The sequence below is a fragment of the Triturus cristatus genome, chromosome 7, assembly GCF_964204655.1.
Source record: "Triturus cristatus chromosome 7, aTriCri1.1, whole genome shotgun sequence".
In the NCBI taxonomy this organism is placed as follows: Eukaryota; Metazoa; Chordata; class Amphibia; order Caudata; family Salamandridae; genus Triturus; species Triturus cristatus.
The window spans coordinates 432,985,714-433,008,543 of NC_140590.1; the positions used below are offsets into that span (position 1 = coordinate 432,985,714).

General features: G+C 39.0%; 1 protein-coding gene across 1 annotated transcript in view; it reads right to left on the bottom strand.

The window, feature by feature from the left end:
- Nucleotides 1-4,278: 4,278 nt before the first annotated feature.
- The window catches only part of LOC146809882 (myosin heavy chain, skeletal muscle, adult-like), a 34,582-nt gene continuing 16,030 nt past the window's right edge, over nucleotides 4,279-22,830 (bottom strand). Inside the window, exons 21-41 of the mRNA XM_085616736.1 lie at nucleotides 22,338-22,474; nucleotides 20,265-20,520; nucleotides 18,494-18,736; nucleotides 17,576-17,752; nucleotides 17,336-17,481; nucleotides 16,919-17,009; nucleotides 16,193-16,582; nucleotides 15,966-16,092; nucleotides 15,740-15,858; nucleotides 14,381-14,577; nucleotides 13,107-13,290; nucleotides 11,541-11,706; nucleotides 9,876-10,000; nucleotides 9,472-9,780; nucleotides 9,172-9,375; nucleotides 8,952-9,077; nucleotides 7,283-7,453; nucleotides 6,176-6,280; nucleotides 5,977-6,072; nucleotides 4,943-5,080; nucleotides 4,279-4,415 (exon numbers count right to left, since the gene is read on the bottom strand). Of these exons, the coding sequence (XP_085472862.1) occupies nucleotides 4,404-4,415; nucleotides 4,943-5,080; nucleotides 5,977-6,072; nucleotides 6,176-6,280; nucleotides 7,283-7,453; nucleotides 8,952-9,077; nucleotides 9,172-9,375; nucleotides 9,472-9,780; nucleotides 9,876-10,000; nucleotides 11,541-11,706; nucleotides 13,107-13,290; nucleotides 14,381-14,577; nucleotides 15,740-15,858; nucleotides 15,966-16,092; nucleotides 16,193-16,582; nucleotides 16,919-17,009; nucleotides 17,336-17,481; nucleotides 17,576-17,752; nucleotides 18,494-18,736; nucleotides 20,265-20,520; nucleotides 22,338-22,474 (3,519 nt within the window). The 3' untranslated portion in view covers nucleotides 4,279-4,403. The remainder of the gene's footprint in view (nucleotides 4,416-4,942; nucleotides 5,081-5,976; nucleotides 6,073-6,175; nucleotides 6,281-7,282; nucleotides 7,454-8,951; nucleotides 9,078-9,171; nucleotides 9,376-9,471; nucleotides 9,781-9,875; nucleotides 10,001-11,540; nucleotides 11,707-13,106; nucleotides 13,291-14,380; nucleotides 14,578-15,739; nucleotides 15,859-15,965; nucleotides 16,093-16,192; nucleotides 16,583-16,918; nucleotides 17,010-17,335; nucleotides 17,482-17,575; nucleotides 17,753-18,493; nucleotides 18,737-20,264; nucleotides 20,521-22,337; nucleotides 22,475-22,830) is intronic.

A 22,830-nucleotide genomic window follows, 5' to 3' on the forward strand; every position in this document is an offset into this window, starting at 1 on the left:
ATTTTGGAGTAATGGAAGTAGTTCCAGGAATTGCTAGAGATTTCCTGATTTACGCTATTTTATTTGGCCAGAAGAGAAATCTGTTGAAATTGGGTAGGAGGTACACCCCCACAACATTTTGAGTGGTAGATTCCCTTTTTTATATGTCTAAAATGAAGTTATTAGGGAAAGACTCTAAGGAGAGAGATTCTGGACTCTGTTATAAAAATTGGACTAGAGTGTAGTGGGAAGCAATGGTTATTGAGGATGCAATGGAGTGCAGACTTGCCCAATGATTACACCTGTATAACACTCTGTTTTTGCTGCGATGTCTCCCCCGCCTCATTTGACGCAGCTGCTGTTAATCAGACATTCTGAGAGAGTTGTACCTGCAGGGAGGAAATGCCTATTTCTGATGCCCGCCTGAGGTCAGTTTATTTTCCGTATTACTGTGCTAAGTTATTGGACATTGGAACCTGAGGTGAAAAAAATGATAATTCTATATCTAGTCACGTCCCACATCACTTCACTGTCCCGCCATCTTTCTACAATCCCAGCGTATATCTGCAAATCCCAATTGTACTCTTTATCCCCAGCAGCTCTTTACTGTCCAATAGTAGTTTATGACTTGAGCATCTCTCCACAGTTGTATTTCTCAACAGCCCCAGTGTCAGTTTACAATCGCACTACAGTTTCAGCATCTTTTCAACTGTTGTGATACCACATAGCTTGCTTGGGGCTTGTTTGAAATGTTCCTCTTCTCCGTCATCCAAACATCACTCTCCTGAAAGTAAACTCTTCAATCAATCATGTTTTGTGATGAGCAGCTACTCACCCGGAAGGGTCTCCAGGCGCTGGGGGGAGGAAGGGAGGGTGCAACTCCTAAGCCCTCGCGGGGAATCAACAGATACCATAGCCCATCAGGGTGTGTTAGGTGCTTACGTTCATGGTGATTCATCAACGAGCCAGGTCTTGAGGTCATTCAGGAACTTGGAGAGAATTGGTGTCTGGCAGAGGTGGAGTGGGAGGGTGTTTCATGCCTTGGATGCGAGGAAGGAGAAACAGTTACCTCCTGTTCTGATTTTTTTGATGCGTGGAACCGTGGCGAAGGAGAGCTGGGCTGAGCGGAGGGATCTTTTGGGTGCGTGGAAAGAGAGGTGATGGTTCATGTAGGCGGGGCCGGTGTTGTGGAGGGCTTTGTGAGTGTGGGTGAGAAGCTTGAAAGTGATTCTCTTTTCAACTGGGAGCCAGTGTAGTGCTTTGGTTGATTTGGCAATGGCGCGGTAGGTTGAGGACTAGTCTGGTGGCAGCGTTTTCGATGTTCTGGAGTTTGTGTGTGAGTTTCTTGTTGATCCCGACGGAGAGTTTGTTGCCGTAGTCCAGTCTGCTGCTGATGAGGGCGTGGGTGACAGTTTTCCTGTGTTTGGGAGGTATCCAGTTGAGAGTTTTATGTAGGAGACGGAGGTTGTGAAACAGGAAGAGGTGAGAGGTGACGGCGTTGATCTGGCGGTCCATTTTGACTTCAGAGTCCAGGATGATTCCGAGGTCGCGTGCGTGGTCCATGGGTGGGGGTGGCTTCCCGAGGGGCCCTGGTGTCGCTCCAGGCATCACAATGTGGGCCTAAGATGAGTACTTCGGTTTTGTCTGTGTTCAGTTGTAGGCAGCTGTTCTTCATCCACCTGGCGAATGTTTCCATTCCTTCTTGAAAGTTTGGTTTCGAGATGTGGGATTTGTTGGATAGTGAGAGGATGAGGTGTGTGTCATCTGCGTACGATACGATGTTGAGACCGTGTGCTCTGACGATGGAAAGCGAGGGGGGCCATGTAGATGTTGAACAGGGTGTGGCTGATGGAGGATCCTTGGGGGACTCCGCAGGTTGTTGGCGTGGGCTCCGAAATGAAGGGAGGAAGTCTGACCCGCTAAACTCTGGGATTCCGCAGGTTGTTGGCGTGGGCTCTGACCCGCTAAACTCTTAGCCAAGCCCATGCAGGCACTCTAAAAATATTGGGACAGCCGCAAGTGGTAGTCGATCAAATATAGCATGTGGGTCATCCCATTCGCAATTTGTACTTTCTGGAACAGAATAATTTTTGGAAGTTCAAATTTTCCATGGGAGCAAGGACCAAAGCTGATACAGGAGAGGGTCCCTCGCAGCCAGATATGTCATGGCATACTCTTGCTGAACTCATTTTTTTTTTCAAAGCAATGCTCAATTTCATAGCTGCTAGTGTCGCTTCACTGCTAATATAGATTTGACACCTCATTCTGTTTCAAAAAAATGAACAAATGTCACTCCTGGAGATGTTTTTCTGGTCCACCTGCAAACATCAGGTCCTCAGGCTGGCTTCAAGGCACCAGATCTCTCAGCAGCCAAGGATATTGCAGGGTCAAGTCCTCTGTGGTGAACTGTGCCCTTTTGAATTCCGGAACCCTTCTGCTTTTTCTGTCTATGGAGCAGGTAAACAAGAGATCAGCCACCTGCTCCTTGAAGAGAAGTTCCAGTCCCTGGGTTCAAGTAGGAGGCAGGGGATTTTATTTTATTTTATTCCAGCAAGGTCTTTTTTCTTCAGATGTTGCCTATCTAGAGCATCCAGAGCACTATCCAGTGAATGGAATATTTTCCAATGCATTAATGTCTACGTCTTTCTTTGTGCCTACCTCCTACTGCAGCACCTCCACTTTCCTTTACTTTACACATTCTCATAATCCATATATCAAAATGACTAATCCCTTCCTCCATCAGAAGAGGTTCTGGTTCTCCATAAACCACTCTCCTTTTAAAAGTAGGTATTCTCCCTTTGTTAGGGTCAAAAACTGTTTTCTTCTTGCTGGGACTGGAGCTAGTCTAAGAGTTTAGGAGGACCCATGGAATGAATGGGAGCAGATCCTGCTATCCCCGTTTGGCATCTGCAAGTCAAAAGAGACAGCATGAAGGCTATCCCTTCTCCATACTATTCCTGTCTCATTTGTTGGTGGTTAATTCCTGTGAAGGGGCAGTTTTAGACAAAACTCAGGCATTTCTGAACACAAAGCCAAGGCTATTTTCCTCTAACAAATGAGGTGAGAAACTCCAGCAATCTGAGATAAGTAAATAAACTTATTATAAGCCAGTTTTAGATAGGCACCACAAAGTACATTCTTGTAAAGTTATTTGCACACTAAACATAGCAAAACACTACTTTCCTCATGAAATCTACGTTCACCATTTCACTTTGAATATTTTTTCTAGAACTTTCCTAGGTGGAGAAAGGGTTTTATTTACACCAAGGCCACTTCATGGAGAATGTAGTTTGACCTACACAGTGAAAACAGCATTTGACTATGTACTCACTGGGAAGACACATGTGCCATTTTTATACATTAAGCACCTAGCCCTCTGGGTTTCAAGGTATGCTTTAGGGGTCAATTACCAATATATTAAAATATTGTTTTTCTACATGACCACACAACATGACTTTTTCTTGTCTTTTATAGCGGTAGGGCACCCTAGCCAGAGCACAATGGTGCTTTCTGGAGTCATATATATATTTTTGTGACATATGTTGGTGGCGTATACATGCACTACAGTCCACTTATTACATGTAGGTTCCAGGCTCTTGGTGCAATTTCTGTGCCAACTAACAACGGACTAACGAAAGTTAAATAACTCAACAGGGCAAAACTCGTGTACAGTACCAGAGCACATACACTATGACACAGTGCACAGCCATAACACCAATACAAATAATGTCCTGCTGAAACGTCTAGGGTGACAGCGAGGAAAGGTAACATTGATACACTATATATTTATGTGTGTTTTAAGTGCTCTGTACCAAAATAGCAAAGCTTCAGCAGTTTCTGAAACTACAGAATTGCCAAGTAGCCTCTTAGATAGAAAACCTTAAAGCAAAACATGAAAATATGTGATTGCATTCATCTTTTAAATAAAAAATATGCTAAACATTAAGAAGTGTGTTCTCTTCAAGGTTGTAAAATCGATTTTTTTAAGTACTTTGACAGTAGTGCAAATATATAAGTAAGTTAGTGGTTTTGCCTTTTGTATTCGTCTGTATGTATTCTGTGTCCTTATTTCGGCCCTTCTTGGCTTAATGACTTTACAATTGTGTTTCATGTTTAGCTGATAATACCATAGATGCAGTGGGCTATGCAAAACTTAAACCGCCAGGAGATTTACTCAAATGTCATTGTACAATTCCCTTTACCACCCACTGTAAGACCTGCCAATTTTTCGTGAACAAATTATCTGAACATTTGGTTATCTCCAACCACATCCAAAAAATAACAGCATAAAACAGTGAATTAAGAAGTTTGCTTCACATTTATTACCCTTTACACTTGTGTGTACATGACAAGATTTACAGTATAAACACAAAGAAGTTCATATTCTATGCACTTCTTCAGCTTCAAACGGCCAGGCGTTCACATTATTCAGCTTTCTGGAATGCAAATAACAATACAATAGTTAAGGATAGTAGGCAACCATTTCAACAAAGAATACTAATGCTAAGTGATAAATAATTCAATTAATAAGCAAGAACCCTTTTTAGATAGCAGTTCTTCCCTCTTGTAAACAGAAGGTAGTAAAGGATGTGCCAAATGATAACTCAGCCATCAGTGATAATCTATGTCATTCTGCCCCCTTACACCCCAAACTTTGTGACGTGCAATGTCTGATTTCTGTTTATTATGGCAGCAGCATATGCAGGCATGGATTCAAATACTAGTTTATACTAAGAATAGACAGATAACGTGTGATATCCTGGATCCCAGGCTCCCTGTGAAAGAACCTTTGTGGCCCTTGGTGCTGGCATTGCCAGTGTAGCCATGGTTTCTAAAGCATTGTCTTTGCATTTGTTGGTGCATGCAACCCAGTTGAAACACAAAGCCGCTGTTCATGTGCAAACCCTCCGGCCACACTTACTTTTTCCCTAATTCAAGAGAAAACCCATATCCCAGCTCTTACCTTGCCGAGGCCAATGTCACGGCTCTTCACTCTCAGTTTGTTGACCTGCGACTCAGCGATATCTGCGCGCTCTGAAGCCTCTTCCAACTCATGCTGAGTCTTTCTGAATCTAGACAGGTGGGTGTTTGATTGTTCCTCCTGAAACCGGTATAACATAGTGTTCTGTTAATGCAGTCTGAGTAAGTGTAGCTCATTATCAGCTTATAATGTTTCGGTGTCACAGTGTATGACTTCCCCTTTACTCACTTGTTCCATCATCACATCTAAACAATACTGTGTGTAACAAAGATGCCCGAGCACCTCAGAAGGTGTAAATGCACCTACATAACTGATCTTAGATTAACATATGTAGTTACACATCAACCCATATATGAGTACATACACTTACATTAGTTTCCTGCATCTAAGCTGATCAGACCCAACACACTTACTAGGGCGTAAACGTTTGCCTTGAAACTGGTCCTTTGCATATCTTTATAAAATTGTAAATTTCATAGTTTCAATTCTACTGTATGCCTCTAAATCACATTTACCATCAATTTTATATATGAGTATGGGCAAACTGAAAGGACGTATGTTCTCCTCCAAGCAAGTTAATTCCAGAATATTCCAGACTCTGCTATATTCCTTCCTCTCTTAGTCTTGATCCAGAATGGAAACCCCAGTGTATTGGGCATATGTTCATAGGCTTAATTGAGGTTCACTATTATTTCTTCCTACAGCTATCTAAGATAGTTTTTTCTACCCCGGTGCTCTAGAAAAGGCTTGCCAGTGTATTATCACATGACTCCTCTTAATACTAACACTGTTATGTGCAGTAGGTGGTATAACTGGAATACGTATTTTTCCATGACTCTGGGGTCCAAACTACTGCCTATTACTCACTTTGAAAAAAATTATTTTCAAATTATTTGATTGACATGATTGCAATAAACTCTCAACTAAAAAGAGGAATTGTGGTCTTACAAAGAGCTTGTTAAGGACGATACAATCCTATGTTATATAGTGTGTTGAAATCTGTATAAATTACTTACAGCATCCTCTACTTGTCTCTTGTATGCTTTCACCTTCAACTGCAACTTGTCCACCAAGTCCTGGAGCCTGAGAACATTCTTTTTATCCTCTTCAGACTGTAAGTAAAAGCACAGTTTGTCATTCCATGTGGGAAAGTGACAACATTTTGTTGTTATCATTGCTCAACAAAGCTCCCAAAATCCAGTCTACTGTAGATACCTGGTAGGTGACCTCCTTGAGTCGCCTCTCATACTTGCGCATTCCCTTAATGGCTTCTACTCCACGCTTCTGTTCTGCCTCAAGTTCATTCTCCAGTTCATGCACCTGCAGGATGAAATTTTTATGAAATTCCTATTTCATTTAATGCTCTTGAACAGTTATTTTGCTTTGACATAATTTCAACATTTTATTCTAGTCTTCTTTCCATCTGACCAACTTGTCGGGACTGGTTGCCTGTTTAAGGATATCTTCCACAAGTTTTACATGACTAGACATATCTTCTTAAGCTGTATAGCAATGTCTATGCATGGCACTCTGCACTCACTAGCTAGAGACCTTATGAGAACAATTAATAAAAACGTTTGTCTATATCTATGAGTTTACTCCCTTATTTGGAGCTAATTTCCAGATCTTTTGAAATTTTCAAAAAATCTTGAGAAGATGTGATAGGTACAGCTACTCGGGATTACTAACATGCATCAGTATGAGTAAATGTAGCAAATGTACATTTACACAAATATTTAGGTATCCGCTATTTACGGTTCATATTTTCCTCACCCTAAGAAGAAAATACTTTTTCTCCATGGAGAAACCCATTTATTGCCCATCCCTGGGTGTACATGTCATCGATTGACACACAGACTGCTGATTTACTATAGTCCCTGACAAGAATAATAGTAAGTCGTATTTAAGCAAACAATTTCACAAAGGCCTATGAAGGTTTCCCTGCCCCTGTGAGGACATTTACTCATGCCGTTTAATGTGCGTGTGTAATTTCATTTGTGAGTGCAAATGCATGTTCTGTGAAAAACAGCCATCAATTTACATGCACACCCCTCAAAGTATTATAGGGAAGACTTACTTTCCCTCTGCCTTGGTATATTTTCGATTTAGCCAGCATTTGTACTTATATTGATAGTTTAAATATGTTTGTGATAATGTTGTACAGATATTGATAATGTTGTAAAGATATTGTGTAAGTATTGCTAAGATGTGCATAGAATAATTGTTTTGATGAGGAGACATTGAAAAGACTGAAGGATCGAGTGGCGCCCCAAACTGAGTATGTATTGTGCTATTAATGGCATATGCATCAGAGCTCCATACCCTGGCTTCCAGTTTCTGAAGCTGCTTCTTGCCACCCTTCAACGCCAGCTGCTCAGCCTCATCCAGGCGGTGCTGCAGGTCCTTCACTGTTTGATCCAAGTTCTTCTTCATCCTCTCGAGGTGGGCACTTGTGTCCTGTTCCTTCTTCAGCTCCTCAGCCATCATGGCTGCCTGTGTATGGATAGCAATAGCCATAATAAACAAGTACCACCTCTTTTGTGATACACGTTTCACTGAAAAACGAAGTGTGTTGTACACATTTTCATTACGTACATATGATGTTAAGCTACTTGCTTTAACTCTTAAGTATTGAGAAGTAGATGGAAGTGAAAGAGTGAGCAGTTTACCCAACTGGCAACTGGAGTTCGTAATAGTATCTTAATTGAGATGATTTAGACTATCATTAGCAAAAATATTGTCTGATAGGAATATCATCTACAAAAATATCAACCCATGGTCTGTGAATGTTCCATTATTTATTCCATTTGGCTAATATTTTTATACACAATATGTAGGAAACAATGTTTCTGTCAAATTATATTTTAGTTGCGATATTCTGGTACCTTAAGAAAATTTTAGATGCAAACATCTTAGCATACCCTGCTGAGATATCAGCAGTGACCATGAGTACATCTACTGCACTAGCTCTGAGACAGTGAAGCTGAAAGTGTGTTTCAGCTGCATTGAAACTCATTGATAATATCTTATGCCTGAGTGGGGACAATATTTAACACATCTTATACACAACAATAAAACTACAACTATCTTTCAATGGCCTTTTGTGAAAAACTGTGATGTCACCGCAATGCCCCAGCCGGGGTTGACTAAAGTACACCGCTGTGGCAAAGAGTCATCATCCAGCAATCAGAAGAAAGAGGAGTAGGCCTTACTCCTCAGTCCTTCCAGCAGTAATGCTCTCTTTACTAAAGGTTTTCCTGAAAGCCATATGCAACTGACAAGAGAGGAGAAATAACGGGTTTCTTCTTTTGCTACCTCATCTGGTCATCTTTATAATTCTGCCTACACTTTGGGCTTTTTCAAGTTTTTACACTTAAAACATTAAGCACCTTAGATAAGTTTAATCAATAAAGTGAAGATGAATTGGTGTAAGTACAATGAACCCAAGTGCCATGATATTGTGATATTGCGATGGAGACTATGAACTCACTGGTAAAAAAGACTGGTGTGGCCCTTAATGCTGCTAAAGTACTGTCACTGAAAGACATCATGTTTTTCCAAACTGTACATTGGGTATGTACTGGGATTATTATACGAGAAGCCATTTGCAGTATAATGTTTCCATCTGGATGCTCTGCTACAATGCCTAATTTGTTAAAGAATAGGGGGCCGTGCTAAACATTTTGTTCAGAAGTCGGCACCCTGCTGTATCAAATGTCAAGGATGCCACATGCCAAGGCTGTCTAATCCTGATCCACCTCATGCCTCCTCCCTCTACCACAGACACACTATCTCCATATATGTAGCACTTCTTGTCTCTTTTCTCATCCTTGCTTTCTTTGTCCATGATTTCCATCTTTCTCTTCCTTTCCGCCTGTAACCCGAGGCTAAATTAAGCACTGCTCTGCTGAAAATAAACTCCTCTGCACATTTAAAGTTGATAACTGATCCCAATTGAATTACAATTTTACTAAAGACAACTAGTACTTACATCTGTGATTGCCTTTTTCGCCTTTTCTTCTGCATTTCTTGCCTCCTGGATGCTTTCTTCTACTTCACTCTGTAGCTGGGAAATATCAGTCTCCATCTTCTTCTTCGTATTGATGAGACTAGTGTTCTGTGGAATTAAAGGGGTCATCAGCAATTGAAGTGTTAATATTAAAGCAAAGCGCATGAGCAAACATGTCAGCACCGAGAAACTTTCAGTATACCTGAGTGTGCAGCAGCTGCACCCGCTCAGTGACATCGAGAAGTTCATGTTCAGCTACTTTGCGGCCACGCTCAGTCTGTTCCAGAGCAGCTCTCATCTCCTCAATTTCTGCAGCCATCAGGTTGCTTCTTCTCTCAACCATGGCCACCTGTTCTTTCAAATCTTCATTGCTTCGAAGAGCATCATCCAGGTGAATTTGGGCATCCTATGTGGAATGGAAGAAACAGAGTGTGATTTGCCATCTATTGACAGTTGGTAGGACAGCTCAGAAAAAGTGAGGACAGCCAATTGGATCTTTTACCTTGAATTGCGCTTGCACATTCCTGAGCTGTTTCTGTGCTTCAGCTGCCTGGCGGTTGGCATGTCCCAACTGGATTTCCATCTCATTGAGATCTCCTTCCATCTTCTTCTTTAGTCTGATGGCATCATTCCTGCTCCTGATCTCAGAATCCAGGGTGCTTTGTAGGGATTCCATGGCCCTCTGGCTATTCCGCTTGATTTGATCGATTTCCTCGTCTTTCTCTGCAATCTTTCTATCAATCTCAGATTTCACCTGGTTCAGCTCGAGTTGGACACGCAGGATTTTAGCTTCTTCATGTTCTAAGGATGCCTGAAAACATTAAAAAGTATTGCAGCACTTAAATTAATCTCTACATAAAAACATAAATAGTTTTGGCCAATATGGCTTTAACTGTATGTACTTGCCTCGGCTTCTTCCAAAGCAGATTGGAGTTCGGATTTCTCTTGTTCAGTTTGTTTCTTAGCTTTTTCCAGTTCGTGAATACTTTTGGTACCTTCAGAAATTTGTTCGGTTAGGTCAGATATCTCCTCTAGAAATGAGAAAAAACATGCGTTGTTGTATCTGGCATGTCATTATTAAAATTGGCCATTCGGTACGTAGTATGGAGAAACAATTATACAATATATTGTTAAGATCAACAGTTGTGATTTGTCATCGATATATGCTAGAAAATCATGAGTATTCCAGTAATTTGACAAGTCTATAGCAGAAAAAAATGCTTTCTTCTCTACAGCTGTCTTGAAATATCATGATAAGCTGAACACTTTTTGAAAACATGAATCTCATCATGATGATACAGCACCCCAACCTTATAACATGCCTGGGATTTCTCAGTGCAGTTTTTCACTTCCATTCACCTCATTGAAGTGCTGGAGACTGCTTCTAAAACTACCACGCATAACAATCATAATGTGCACAGCATTCCACTTAAAGGTATATACACAACCTTTGTGACGTATATGAATCCATATTTCCACTTGCAAAACAAAAAACGCATAATCCGCGGTGGCTTGCTTCTAAGGCTGCTTCCTACTACCATTATAAAACATCTGCAGTGCCCTACACCAGAGACTACATCTGATATTACTGGACTCAGCTCTCTCAAAGTACATGAGTTGTATGTTAATGCTTCAAACTCCTATTGTTATTATGTACATAAGACTCTATAATCATAAACATAGAGCACCAGTCTTATAGTTTTACAACACAGTCTGAGTCTATCGAACCAAATATTCATAAACTCTATGCTATCCTATCAGGGGATATACCAAGTTGACTTTACAATATAGATCCACATTCCATCAGAGGGTGTACTATTCGAGCCTTATGCTATAAAAGGGTTCTGTCTGAGGCACCACCATCTAGTCATCATGATGATGTCATTATGAGGAGGCTAGAACAGCCCACTGTAATGATGTGCATGAGGATCTCAATGAGGTCAGAACACCTTACCCCATTGACACTACTGACATAATAACCCTGTCACAAGACAAGACCAAACCACAAAGACCTGTGTCTAGCATATATGGTCTCTTTATCTTTTGGAACCATTTCAAGTGGTACCGAGCTGTGAAAAGCAGTGACACCACTAGTTAGTAAAAGTGATATGTGCAACACAAAGCACACATCCTGACCAATATCTGCATTGGTATGTCAGAGATTCAGCGTTATAGACTATGAATGAACCATTCTGTGGAAAAGTACAACATTCAGCAAGCATAAGTATAGTTTATGAAATAGGTAGTAGCATCAGAAATGTCCCATCCACAATGGCATTCAGCAGATAACTGACTGACCGTATTCTACAGCCGTATAACATTCTAAGCAAGCATTCTACATTCTATAACCCACATGCACTAACCGAGGATACCACACTTTCATTTCAAGTATGTTTGTAAACCCTATATGAGTAGACAATCTGTATTATACCAAACAACACAAATAGGATGAGGAAAAGTCTGAAAGAGTACTGAAATGTATTTGGACACTTAGCTTTAAAAACATTACATCTATAAAATATGTATTTATGCCTACAAAGCAAGGACACCCTGGGTGAATCCAGCACTTACGCTGAAGGTTTTTATTTTCTCTCTTGAGAGTCTCAAGCTGGTCCAAGGATTCCTCATAGGCATTCTTCATTTTGAAAATTTCTGTGCTCAAGGACCGCGTCTCTTTCAGAGAGGCTTCAAGTTCAGCCTGGGCTTCATCATGCTTTTGTTTCCATTCTGCCAGAACCTATGGAATCATACCATTTACAAGTTATAGACCACATGTTAATCTTCCATTACACTTGAATCTTAACAGAGTTTCTCTCAAAGAAATCTGTTATCTTTCAGACCAAATGTCATATAATTATTCTATTTTTTACCCAAATCACCCAAATGTCATCTGTGTGCTGCTGAGTTCTCCTTAAATGTTTGCTTCTATTGTGCATACAATATTGTATGTCAGGTTACAACGTGTCAGACCATATGTTGCCTCCACTTATATCTTTTTAAAATTGGGCAGAAGGGCCTGATTTGTCTTTTCTTTTCATTGCAGTGGAAAACTAGTGTATGGGTTGACTGCCTTCAAGGTCTAGATATTGTGTCATGTACCAGTCCCATGATGTCACCCTTCCAGTTGTGATTGGTAAAATACCTTCTCTCACATTAGGCGCAAATACAGCAATTTTATTTCTAAATTGCATGTGCTGGAGTGAATATTTACCCTGGCAAACAGTGGTAAATAGCCAAGTGTGCGAAGAGTGCAACAGGGTTGCATATTTGCTGTGTTACCTGAGTTGGCATTCCTTAATGTTGAAGAATAAGGTGCCACTAGAATTACCTTTCAGTCTATGGAAATGAGTGTATTAAGACTTATTTCTAACGCATTTAGTAAAGCACGACATTATTTGAAACAGTTATCAAATGTGATACTCTCTTCCCTCAGTAAGAGCACATAGAGAGTTCCTTGTTTCAGATGTGTTGTTAAGAAGAGGGGTGCTTTCTTCTTTAGATGTCCACTTTTTTGGACAGCTAGACTTCAGATCCTCTCCTCTGAAACTTCTTTACCCTTCTAGCTTTCTGTTGGTGATGTAAGTATTAACTCTTTCTACAAGAATCCACGACCTGCATTCTGTATTCTGGCCCTCTGGTATTCTTAAATATGTCCATCTTGAGGTCTGAAGTCAGGACAATGAACATTAAGGGTCTGTTGGTCCCTTTAAGAGGTAGAGCCAGAGTAGCTTATTGTCTGTTATGTTGCATGATGAACTAGAAGTTGGTGTTTATTTAGAATTAAGTCCTGAACACCTTCTTTAATTACATAGCAAACTCAGGATTATGACATATTAGTATCTGATTTGTAAACTAAAATGTAAATTCAATGTTTCTGGTTTGCATAAAGGAAAACAAGCTGGGGGCATTTTTCTAAATTACAGTTCAATGTTGGACCTCCCCTAATTGCAAAGAAGAGAATGTGAAACTTTGTGTTTCTTAACTAACAAACAGAAAAACACGTTTCCCACCTAAAACAATGAATTTACAGAAAATAACTTTTTCTTATAGATTTTCCTAAATAGACTGTGCTAAACTTTTTGAAGAATTCAGTAATGTATAAATGTAAGATATTCCACAAAGGTTTTCCCAATTCACCTTATCAAAGTTCTTCTGCTTCTTGTCAAGAGCTGCACAGGCTGCGTTTGACCTCTCTACGTCAATCATAAGATCTTCAACTTCACCCAGAAGTCTCTGTTTTGTCTTTTCTAATGAGGCACATTTAGAATTAACTGCTTCAATTAGTTCTTCTGCATCCTGTAGACGCTGAGCAAGCTTCTTCCTGTGGATAAGAAGATATGGACTGTATTCTGGTGCATTTATTTCATGATTTGTATACAAAAATCCCCTGAACCACTAATTTATTTCAAAACAGTGAAAGACACAAATTAAAATAAATGTGCAGTATTGGGCTCTAGACTGGCAGCTATCAAATCATTGAAGGCACAAGATCTACATAGGGAGTTGCGGGGATTTTAATATCAGAGTTTATTTTATAGATTTTCTGAGAGTATTTCACTGACTAAGATAATTTCTTCAATTTTTGCATTTTAGTAATACATTTAAATATTTTTAGGTTACAAAAATAAGTTTTCAACCGTCAGAAATGGTGCCTGTCCTCCATGGTGGTCCTAGGAAGGATCTTATGTGTTGTTCACATAAATATCTTTCATTAAATGAACTTAATGTCTAAAAAGGCTGTTGTGACACCTGCACTGTCAAGGCCTCAGAAGTTCCTTTACAGAAAAAATAGCTCTTATGATTGAGAAAAATGACTTAAGTATAATATTTTAAAGCATCCCAAGAATAAATGTTAAATCCAGTACTGAAATAGCCATTTATTATATCCAGAATCATAAATGTAAGTAACTGTCATACGTTTTACAAGGGTTACACACCTTTGCTTAAGTTCAGAACATTTTACTTATGTTTAACTCTCGCATGCCCTAATCCAGTGATACACAAGACATTACTAGACATACATAATACATATTTGTTTGAATATGGGTCATGAAAATAAAGTCTGTTAGCACTGGATCCAAATTAAAAAGACTTTCTATGAAGCAAATAATACGATCCCTGGGCGTCTCTGATTTGCATCAGCTGTATATCCATAACTATGCCAAAGTGCAAAATGTTTGCATTGAACCCAGCATGATGATTCTTTCAGCTTCACTCATATGCTAACAGAATTGACAAACATTTGTTTGACTGGATCTCAAAGATCATTTAGGCATCTTCGTATTTTCTATAGTGCAATTGTTTGTAAATATATAAAGTGCTGTGGCTTTTCTCAACATTAAATCAACTTATTTTCTGTAATACATATAGAAATAGGAATACAAGCAATTGCAGATGTCACAGAAACCTACTTGGCCTCTTCCAGCTCCTCAGTACGCTGTATGGCGTCTGTCTCATACTTGGTCCTCCACTGAGCAACTTCTCCATTGGCTTTGGACAGGGCTCGTTGCAGCTCAGCCTTGGCCTCCTGCTCCTCTTCATATTGTTCACGCAGTAAGTCGCAGTCATGACGAGCTGATTGTAAACCATGCGCAAGTGCATTCTTGGCCTAAAATATATGACATAAAAGATGTATTTGGATCTAAATGCTTACGTGAGCCACCCACATGGTTCTTTTTAAAAAAAAAAAAATAATTGTGTAGTACAAGCCAACAATTAAAGGCTTGGAAATGTCAACGTGTTCAACATGTAGTAGCTGACATCAACCTCTACTTACACGGTCGAGATCATAAAGTAGATAAATGAATAATTTTCAGCAATCAAAACATTAAACTACGCATTACAAAGATATCTGCCATTTTCCAACAATTACATATGCAATTGTGATTACATTTTATAACTGAATATAATGCGAGTAATGCAGTCAAAAGCAGTGCATACTCACTTTAGAAAGCCTCTTGCCTCTTTCAGTGTGGGCTAATGCTGAGCATTGTGGAAGAGATTGTCCTAAAGGCACTAAAAACTTTTTAGCACTAAGGCTTCTACTAATGTAGACATGCAGGGTGCTCTTTTCCCTCAGTAAGAGTCATGGAGAGCAGAAGCTAAACTGCGTTACAAAATACTCAATTACATTTACTTCATTCAATTTTATGATATTCAACATTTCCCCACTTTGTGCTAGCTATGAAGCGACTTAATGGATCAGTCACTGACTGCAGAAAATGAGCTTGGCTGCCCTATTAACATTGGAGTGCGAAACCCCGTATTGGGTGCACTTAATGCGCATTGTGGCTGTGCACCTTGTTATCTGGATCAAAAACATCACTTTCCTGCTCACTCAAATAGTTCACACTTGTGCCGGAGATACTGTAGTGCATATATGCTTGGTTCTGCCTTTACCTTTTCCTCTGTGTCTGTGTTTAAATGACCCAGAGTCATTGTGGGGGCCACGTGTAAGAGGTGCTTAAAGAATATTGCAATGAATAGCTGAACAAGCATTCACCAATAATTGACTGCTAGGTCTTTCATGTGTGTTTCCCATTCTTTCACCCTACTTTTTCTTAAACATATTCCAATTCGAAGAAGAAAGCGAAGTGGAACAGAGCTTTCATGAAGGTTGTCAATGACAAAGAGCAGCTAACTCACTGATACACATGGAATTACAAGGAACAGCTCAAATGTGCAAAAATATGTATCAACATGAACTAAGGTTAAGGTGCATAGAATGAGAATATAGATACGTGCAATGTATGCTGTTTTACATAAATTACCTTTACTTCTTCTTCTAAGTGTCTTTTCAGCTCTTCCAGTTGCTGGGTGAAGGCTTGCTTGCCTCTACTTAACTGAGATATTAAAGATTCTTTCTCATCTAGAAGCCGAGAAAATTCGCCTACAACCAGATTTGTCACAAAATCAGCTCTTTTTACCCATGTTCCAACAGTTTAATTGTGCATATAATATAGAAATGTACACTACAGATACCCTTTGTTTACTTACCATTCTCTGTTGACAGGCGAGCTTTCTGGGTATTTAAATCATTAATTTGGCGCTGATGTTCTTCATCTTTGGACTTAAGTTCAGAAAATTGGTCTTCCAGAGTTCTGCACATTTTTTCCAGATTAGCCTTTGTTTTGAAGTAAAATGATAAGGGTTTAGATAAACATGTTGCAAAACTATAGCTGCAACTCATGATACTCCATGGGATTCAGAAACAAAATAATTACCTTGGTTTTAGAGACAGACTCCATGTTACTTGCGAGGTCATCAATTTCCATCTTCAGTTCACTCTTCTCCTTCTCTAGTTTCTGCTTCACTCTCTGCAGATTGTCGATTTGCTCACCAAGTTCTGCTGCACTGTCTGCATGCTTCTTGCGCAGAGCGGCTGCTGTCGCCTCATGCTGCAAAGTTGACTCCTCGAGATCGCGGCGCATTTTCTGGAACTCTGCTTCTCGCTTCTTGTTCATCTCAATCTGAACTGAGGTGGCCCCACCGGCTTCCTCCAGCCTCTCACTGATCTCTTCAAGTTCCCTGGAAAGATCTGATCTCTGCTTCTCTGTTTTAGCTCGCGATGCTCGTTCTGCTTCTATCTCCTCTTCAAGTTCTTCAATACGAGCCTAGAATAAGCATTTTAAATATTACCCACTGTTGTATAGCCATAAACGGCCTCTGCTTGAAACTGGGATTTGTGATTAACAAATACATCATAAAACTCGAAAAAGCTTGTCGATAGATCTCTAAAACTTTAATCTTAAAAAGAGGTAAAAATGGTTATTCAAAATTTCACAGACGCATATATACACCATTTTACGCAAACACAGACATAAAATGTTGGTATTCATTCTGCTTATGAATTAGCCATATTTTTCTATGTTTGTCTGAAGGTTGGGGTAAATATTGCAACTCTCTCTTGAAGAATATAAATGTATGTAAGCGTGTAAGTTTAGAATTACCTGTAATTCCTTAATTTTCTTCTGTGATTGAGCCCCTAGTACCTGTTCATCTTCAATCCGGCTTAGGAACTGGCTAATCTCAAACTCCTTTCTGTTTTAGGGGAAAACAAATAAAAATAATTGTGTTTGTTTATTACAAAGCAAACATGTTGTCTAAGGGATCATAAATGTTCCATTACTCCCCTTGAAAAGGTCTGAGACTCAGGTGGTATTTTCCCACCAATATTTTCCACCATAACTAGTGATACATTCCTTTAAAAGAGGTAAACTAAGATTTAGTCACCATGTGTCAGACTCTAGGCTTTGCCATTTATTCTAGAACCCCCAAACACCACCACCAGAGTGCATTGACAATGGCCATTATATTTCTTTCCCGTTGTCAATGTCAAAGCAACATTATATTTTTTATGTCTTTACTTTTTGTTCTTTTCGTCCAGTTGCTGCTTGTCATTTTCCATGTCCATTAGAGACTCCTGGGCAAGTTTGAGGTCACCTTCTAGCTTCCTTTTTGCTCTTTCAAGGTCCATGCGCAGCTTCTTCTCTTGTTCCAGAGACCCCTCAAGCTAACGAAACAGAAAAAACACAAACTATCATTATTCTGGCCTACATTATATGGATTTTTACCATCTGCCACTATTAGTGCAGTAGGTGTCTTACATCATCCACTTGTTGCTCCAGTTTAGATTTCGCTTTTGTTAGGGTATTGACTTTATCTTCCTCAGCTTGGAGATCATCCAGGGTCTGCTGATGGGCTTCTTGAAGAGCCTTTTTCTCCTTCGTGAGCTTTGCAATGTTTTCATCCAGGCCAGCCATTTCTTCAGTAAGATTTTTAACCTAAATATGATAGAAAGATTTTCATATGTATCCATATTTTAAAATAAAAGTGATGTATGTCTTTTATTTACTGTTTATTCGCATGCCTTCCACAACTCCTTAAAACAATTGTACCTATAAATGTGCATAGACAATGTATTTTATCTTTAGCAATTAAGCAAAAAGTAGCAGCGTGTTATTTTAACTGAAAGGGCAAGATAAATTTAGGCTACCAGCATACATTTTTTAAATATCCAATTTAAGACATCAATACATGCCAATCTCTCTTACAGGTATTCAAAGAACAGCTAAATTATGGTTACATATTTAGTTTTATGATCAACTGAGGGACACATGGCGGCACAATGTGCGTAATGCATGGGCAAAGGAACTTGATGTTTTCATGTTACATTGAATCTGTTTACTGAGTACAACAACCTAATGATTAAATAGTGAACCCATACAAATCTTGTCTAGATACCACCAATCTACCAGATAATGTCTGATGATATAAATAACCTGTACGGGCCCAATATATGTATGTGGAAGAAAAAGGAAAATGTGCCTTCAACATGGCCCAAGGAAAGATCGATGACACGGCCCAAGAAAAGATCGATGACGGTTCTGCATTTCAGCAGTAAGACAAAAGAGCATTTTCATGTGTCATTTCTCTTTAAAACAATGTGTCCACATTTCTGTATCACACAGTGTTCATCAAAGGTTAGACACCTTCTGATGAAGCATCTGCTCAGTATGACATACCTTATTCTCTGTGGCATGTTTCTCCTTTTCCACCTTGGCCAGTGTCAGTTCAAGGTCATCAATGTCTTTCTTCAGTTCAGAGCACTCGTCCTCAAGCTTCCTTTTCTTGGCTGTTAGCTCAGCATTCGATTCTTCTTCATCCTCAAGCCTTTCAGTCACTTCCTTGATTTTAGCTTCAAGACCAATCTTACTTTTAATGAGTTGATCACACCTCTCCTCAGCATCAGACAGATTGTCTGATTCCTTTTATATGTAAAACAGATATTTAAAACATCAGATTCAAAATAGTAATGCTGTATTTGCAAAATCTAAAATATCAAACATAACATTGTATGTGATTGCTTGTGCCTTTTGGTGGGTGCTGAAGCAACAGATATAAGTGCTCATGTTGTGGTGACAATTGTTGAAATTAGCCTCTGCCTTAACCATACTATCTTTTCTAATCATGTCCCTCCTTACTTGGACAGGTATTTCCCTAACTCTACCTTCCTGAAGATTGAATTAGCTGGCACTTTATGATAACATCCCTACTATTGCCTACAATTCACAACATAACCTCTCACAGTTGACACTGAGCCTGCTCCATTCTCAAAGGAGAAAGAATATTCAGGTGTCATCTTGTATTTCCTTCCTACACTCTGTATGTAATGCCAGGTGCCAAAAGCATCAAGCAAGTTAGGGCATTTTGCTGTAAGAATTTTTTTTATGCCACAAAACTGCAAGGGAGGGCAATGGGAGCTCACATTACTGCGTAATGTATCTTTCCTCAGATATATAGATTTTCCATGTAACACCCTCCATCTTCATACATGCGTATCACAGGTACATATGAAAACAATCTTGAGGGAGATAAGACTTTCACACTCTGACTCAACTGATTCATTATGCATTTTGAACATCTCAGTACTTGAAAATTCAACTATATCAAGTAATTTCCAACTGGTGCTGACTGTTACATAAATGATGACTTGGTAAATCACTAAGAGCTGCATTGGAATTATGTAATGCAATGCATTAGCACCATTGAAATGGCACTGAATAAGTACTGCAGAAGAAAGCTGGGGTGACTTGACAAAATCGCTGACAACTATATTGTTGAACATAAATGCTGTGTCCTAAATACTATTTGCAAAAATATTATCTCATTGGGTGGAGATTTTCTATTATTTAATCCAGTGGGGGTGATATTTTTCTATACAATATTTTTGTCAGAATATATTCAGTCCATGATATTCTGGTAACATACCGAAAGCTGTAGGGCCAATCAATGTACAAAGTCAAAACAGGTGCTGAATAACAAAGTACTAGAGAAATAAACTGAAAGGTCAGTATATACATGGAGCTGCTAATAGAACGTCATCGTGTAAAAATCTGAATTGCGATCGCATCTCCAATTGAACTAAATGTGTACATTGTTCCTAAGACATATTAGCCCAATTAGACTAAAAGTCGAATTGATCTGCCTAAACTGTGGGTCCCCTACTATCAACTAAAAGCCATTTGGCTAATCACTTGGTTGTTATGCAAAGTATCACTTTAAAGGCTACATTTAAAGTTGCAAAGCAGAAGCTCCAAAGATTGAAGCCCTTGCCAATTGATGTCAAATAATCCTTGAAAATATTTGTCAGTCAAAGGCATATGCTAGGTTTCTTCTATGTAAATTAATTTATAAACATATCCTTCATTTAAAAGTAGTTGAATGAATGTCAGTTGGCTTGGGTTAATTTGATATTTAGAGGCACATCAAGATTAGCTTTTTACAGTCACTTACAGACTGGACTTGGAGAAGCAGATCATTCTTTTCCTGCATAACTGCAACCATTTTCTCTTCCAGTTCTTTCCTTTTAGCCTCAGATTTAGCCAGATTCTCTTTGGTTTTCTCAAATTCTTCCTTCATGTTGGCCATCTCCTTCTCAGATTCTGCACTCTTCAGGAGCGGCTTAATCTTGAAGTACAGCTTCATCCATGACCAATGTTTGACATTCATGAATGAGCGGATGTTGTATTGAATGGTGAAGATGGACTCCCTGAGAGTTCATAACATAAATTGGTAGGTATTCAGATAAAAACAACAGGAAAATATCTTAGCACATTAATATTAAACTTTAATGTTCACAGTAATATTATGCACTTAAAAGGTATGTAAAGTTACATTTACACAACCAGTCACCTTCTCAAAGTACTGAGTAAACTAGTTTCCCTTTTCTGATTTCCCTAGATTACCACACTGTTAAATAGCATAGTTCTAATCTAACACAGAAATATGATAAACAAGAGAATACACATTCTTCAATAGTCAATCCACTTGACTTCTAGTTTATGTTACCGACATGGGCAAATGTGTTTCTGAAAACTTCATCCTTACCTAGTGTACTCAGTGCATATATAATTTTCTTGTTACTCCTGACTTCCCATGCATTGAAACTGTTGCCTTTTTCCATGGGAAGAAGGTGAACACAGGTTATGTTCTCACACTGTTTTACCTAAGGACTAACAGGCTAATGTCTCATGGAAAGACACAACTCAAGGAAATCACTGATAGAAAGTGTGCAGAATAGCAGGAAAATGTATGGAAATGTATGAAGTGCTGAGAAAAACTGTAATTTATTTGCATATATGGAACAGGTGCATGGCAGAAATTCAGTCAATGAGAGCACCAACTTCTCATGCCAGTACACATTCTTAGTGCTAAATACATAAAGTGACTTGTACTGTGATACACACTTTGGAATGAACTGGGAATCTAACACACATTAAATTAGCACAGTTCAAAACTACATTTTACTTTAATATTTGCTCGTCACATTTGAAATCTAGGAATAGCTAATTTCAGGGTTACCAGTTTGTGTCTTAGAATTATCATTCAGTCATTTGTTTTTTAAAGTTTTATATAGCACGAATTGTCCCAAAGGTATCAGAGCACTTTACACGAGCACCAGTTGTGTTACAGATGGATATATTCATTTTTGTTAGGCACAAGAAGATTAAGTGATTTGCCCAGAACCACAGGAAGTTGAGCGTCCATGCCAAGACTCGCACCCAGTTCCCCAGCTTCAAGGTCTACCGCACTAGGCATTAGGCCACATCAATCCTCATTCATTCATTCAGCCTCCTGCATTTCCCATTTATAGCATTTAATTCACATAAGTGATGGATTGGGACAGAATGAATGCAAGGAAGCTAGCCCTAAGATTGAAAGCAAGGGTATCTTAAACCATTTGCCTGCATTAATTGTCCTCTTATTTGCCCAACAAGTAAAATTTACACTTTCTATGCAGCATTGAAATTGATCGTAGTTCGTTAAGAGTTTGTAAGTGACCTTTGATGATGGGAAATCATATGTTTACTATATCCATGTTTTTCTCCTATATCAATTTAATAAATGTAGTTGTGTTTTGAGATGAGGGCTTAGGGAGTATGGCAGCCATGATAGTGTGTGAAACCTAAGCAATGAGACATGTGGGGGGCTCTCTAAAATAAGTAGGAATGTTATTGCTAATGTCTTTTCTTTGAAGGCTGATTTTGTAAGATAAACTGATCTTTGTTTTAAAGGTGTCTCGCTTATGGAATTATCCAGATAAAGGACGACACTTACAAAGATGCATATTGAATCAATGATCCTATGTATTATATCATTTATTACATTTAATTTCCTTTTACCTAAACATGCAATATGTATGTGTTTTGCATGTCAGTATCCCATGGAATTGATGATGGCATTATGATTTTAGTGACTCCTGATTTAGTCTATGGAGGATGCAAAATACACTGCAATACATCACATTTGACATAGTTCTTGGTTCCATGCAGGAACACAGTTTTCACAATCTCACTCAGTTCTCACCTCCTTTGCATCATCTTTTGGAATTCTACTCTCATGAGGAAGCCACGGCACATAGCCTGAGTGCGAGTTATCAACTGGGCTAAGCGGTCATCTCTCATCTCTTCAAGGACACCCAAAATGCCAGCTTTGAAGAAAACCTATTGTGCAGAGTGAAAGGTTGGGTAACAGCATACACAAAATGCAATGGTGGTGAATCTAAGTCACAGCTAGAAACCATAAGGATAGTAAGTGTGTACATAATGGGCATTTAAAATTGAAACTTGCCAAGGCATCAATTTTACCAAATAATATACATATTGGTAAGTTGTTTAAAAACATAATTTTATACAGTCTGATGCAATAATTGTGTGCAGCAGAAATACAAGCACAAAAGGCACAGAGAATAGTGATGTGTAAGTAATGTAAGTTACCAACAAGAAAGCAAGTTGTGCCTTTGTTTTTTTATTGTGACCCAATTATCCCATAGCATCAGTACCCAACTGCAGAAGTAGGT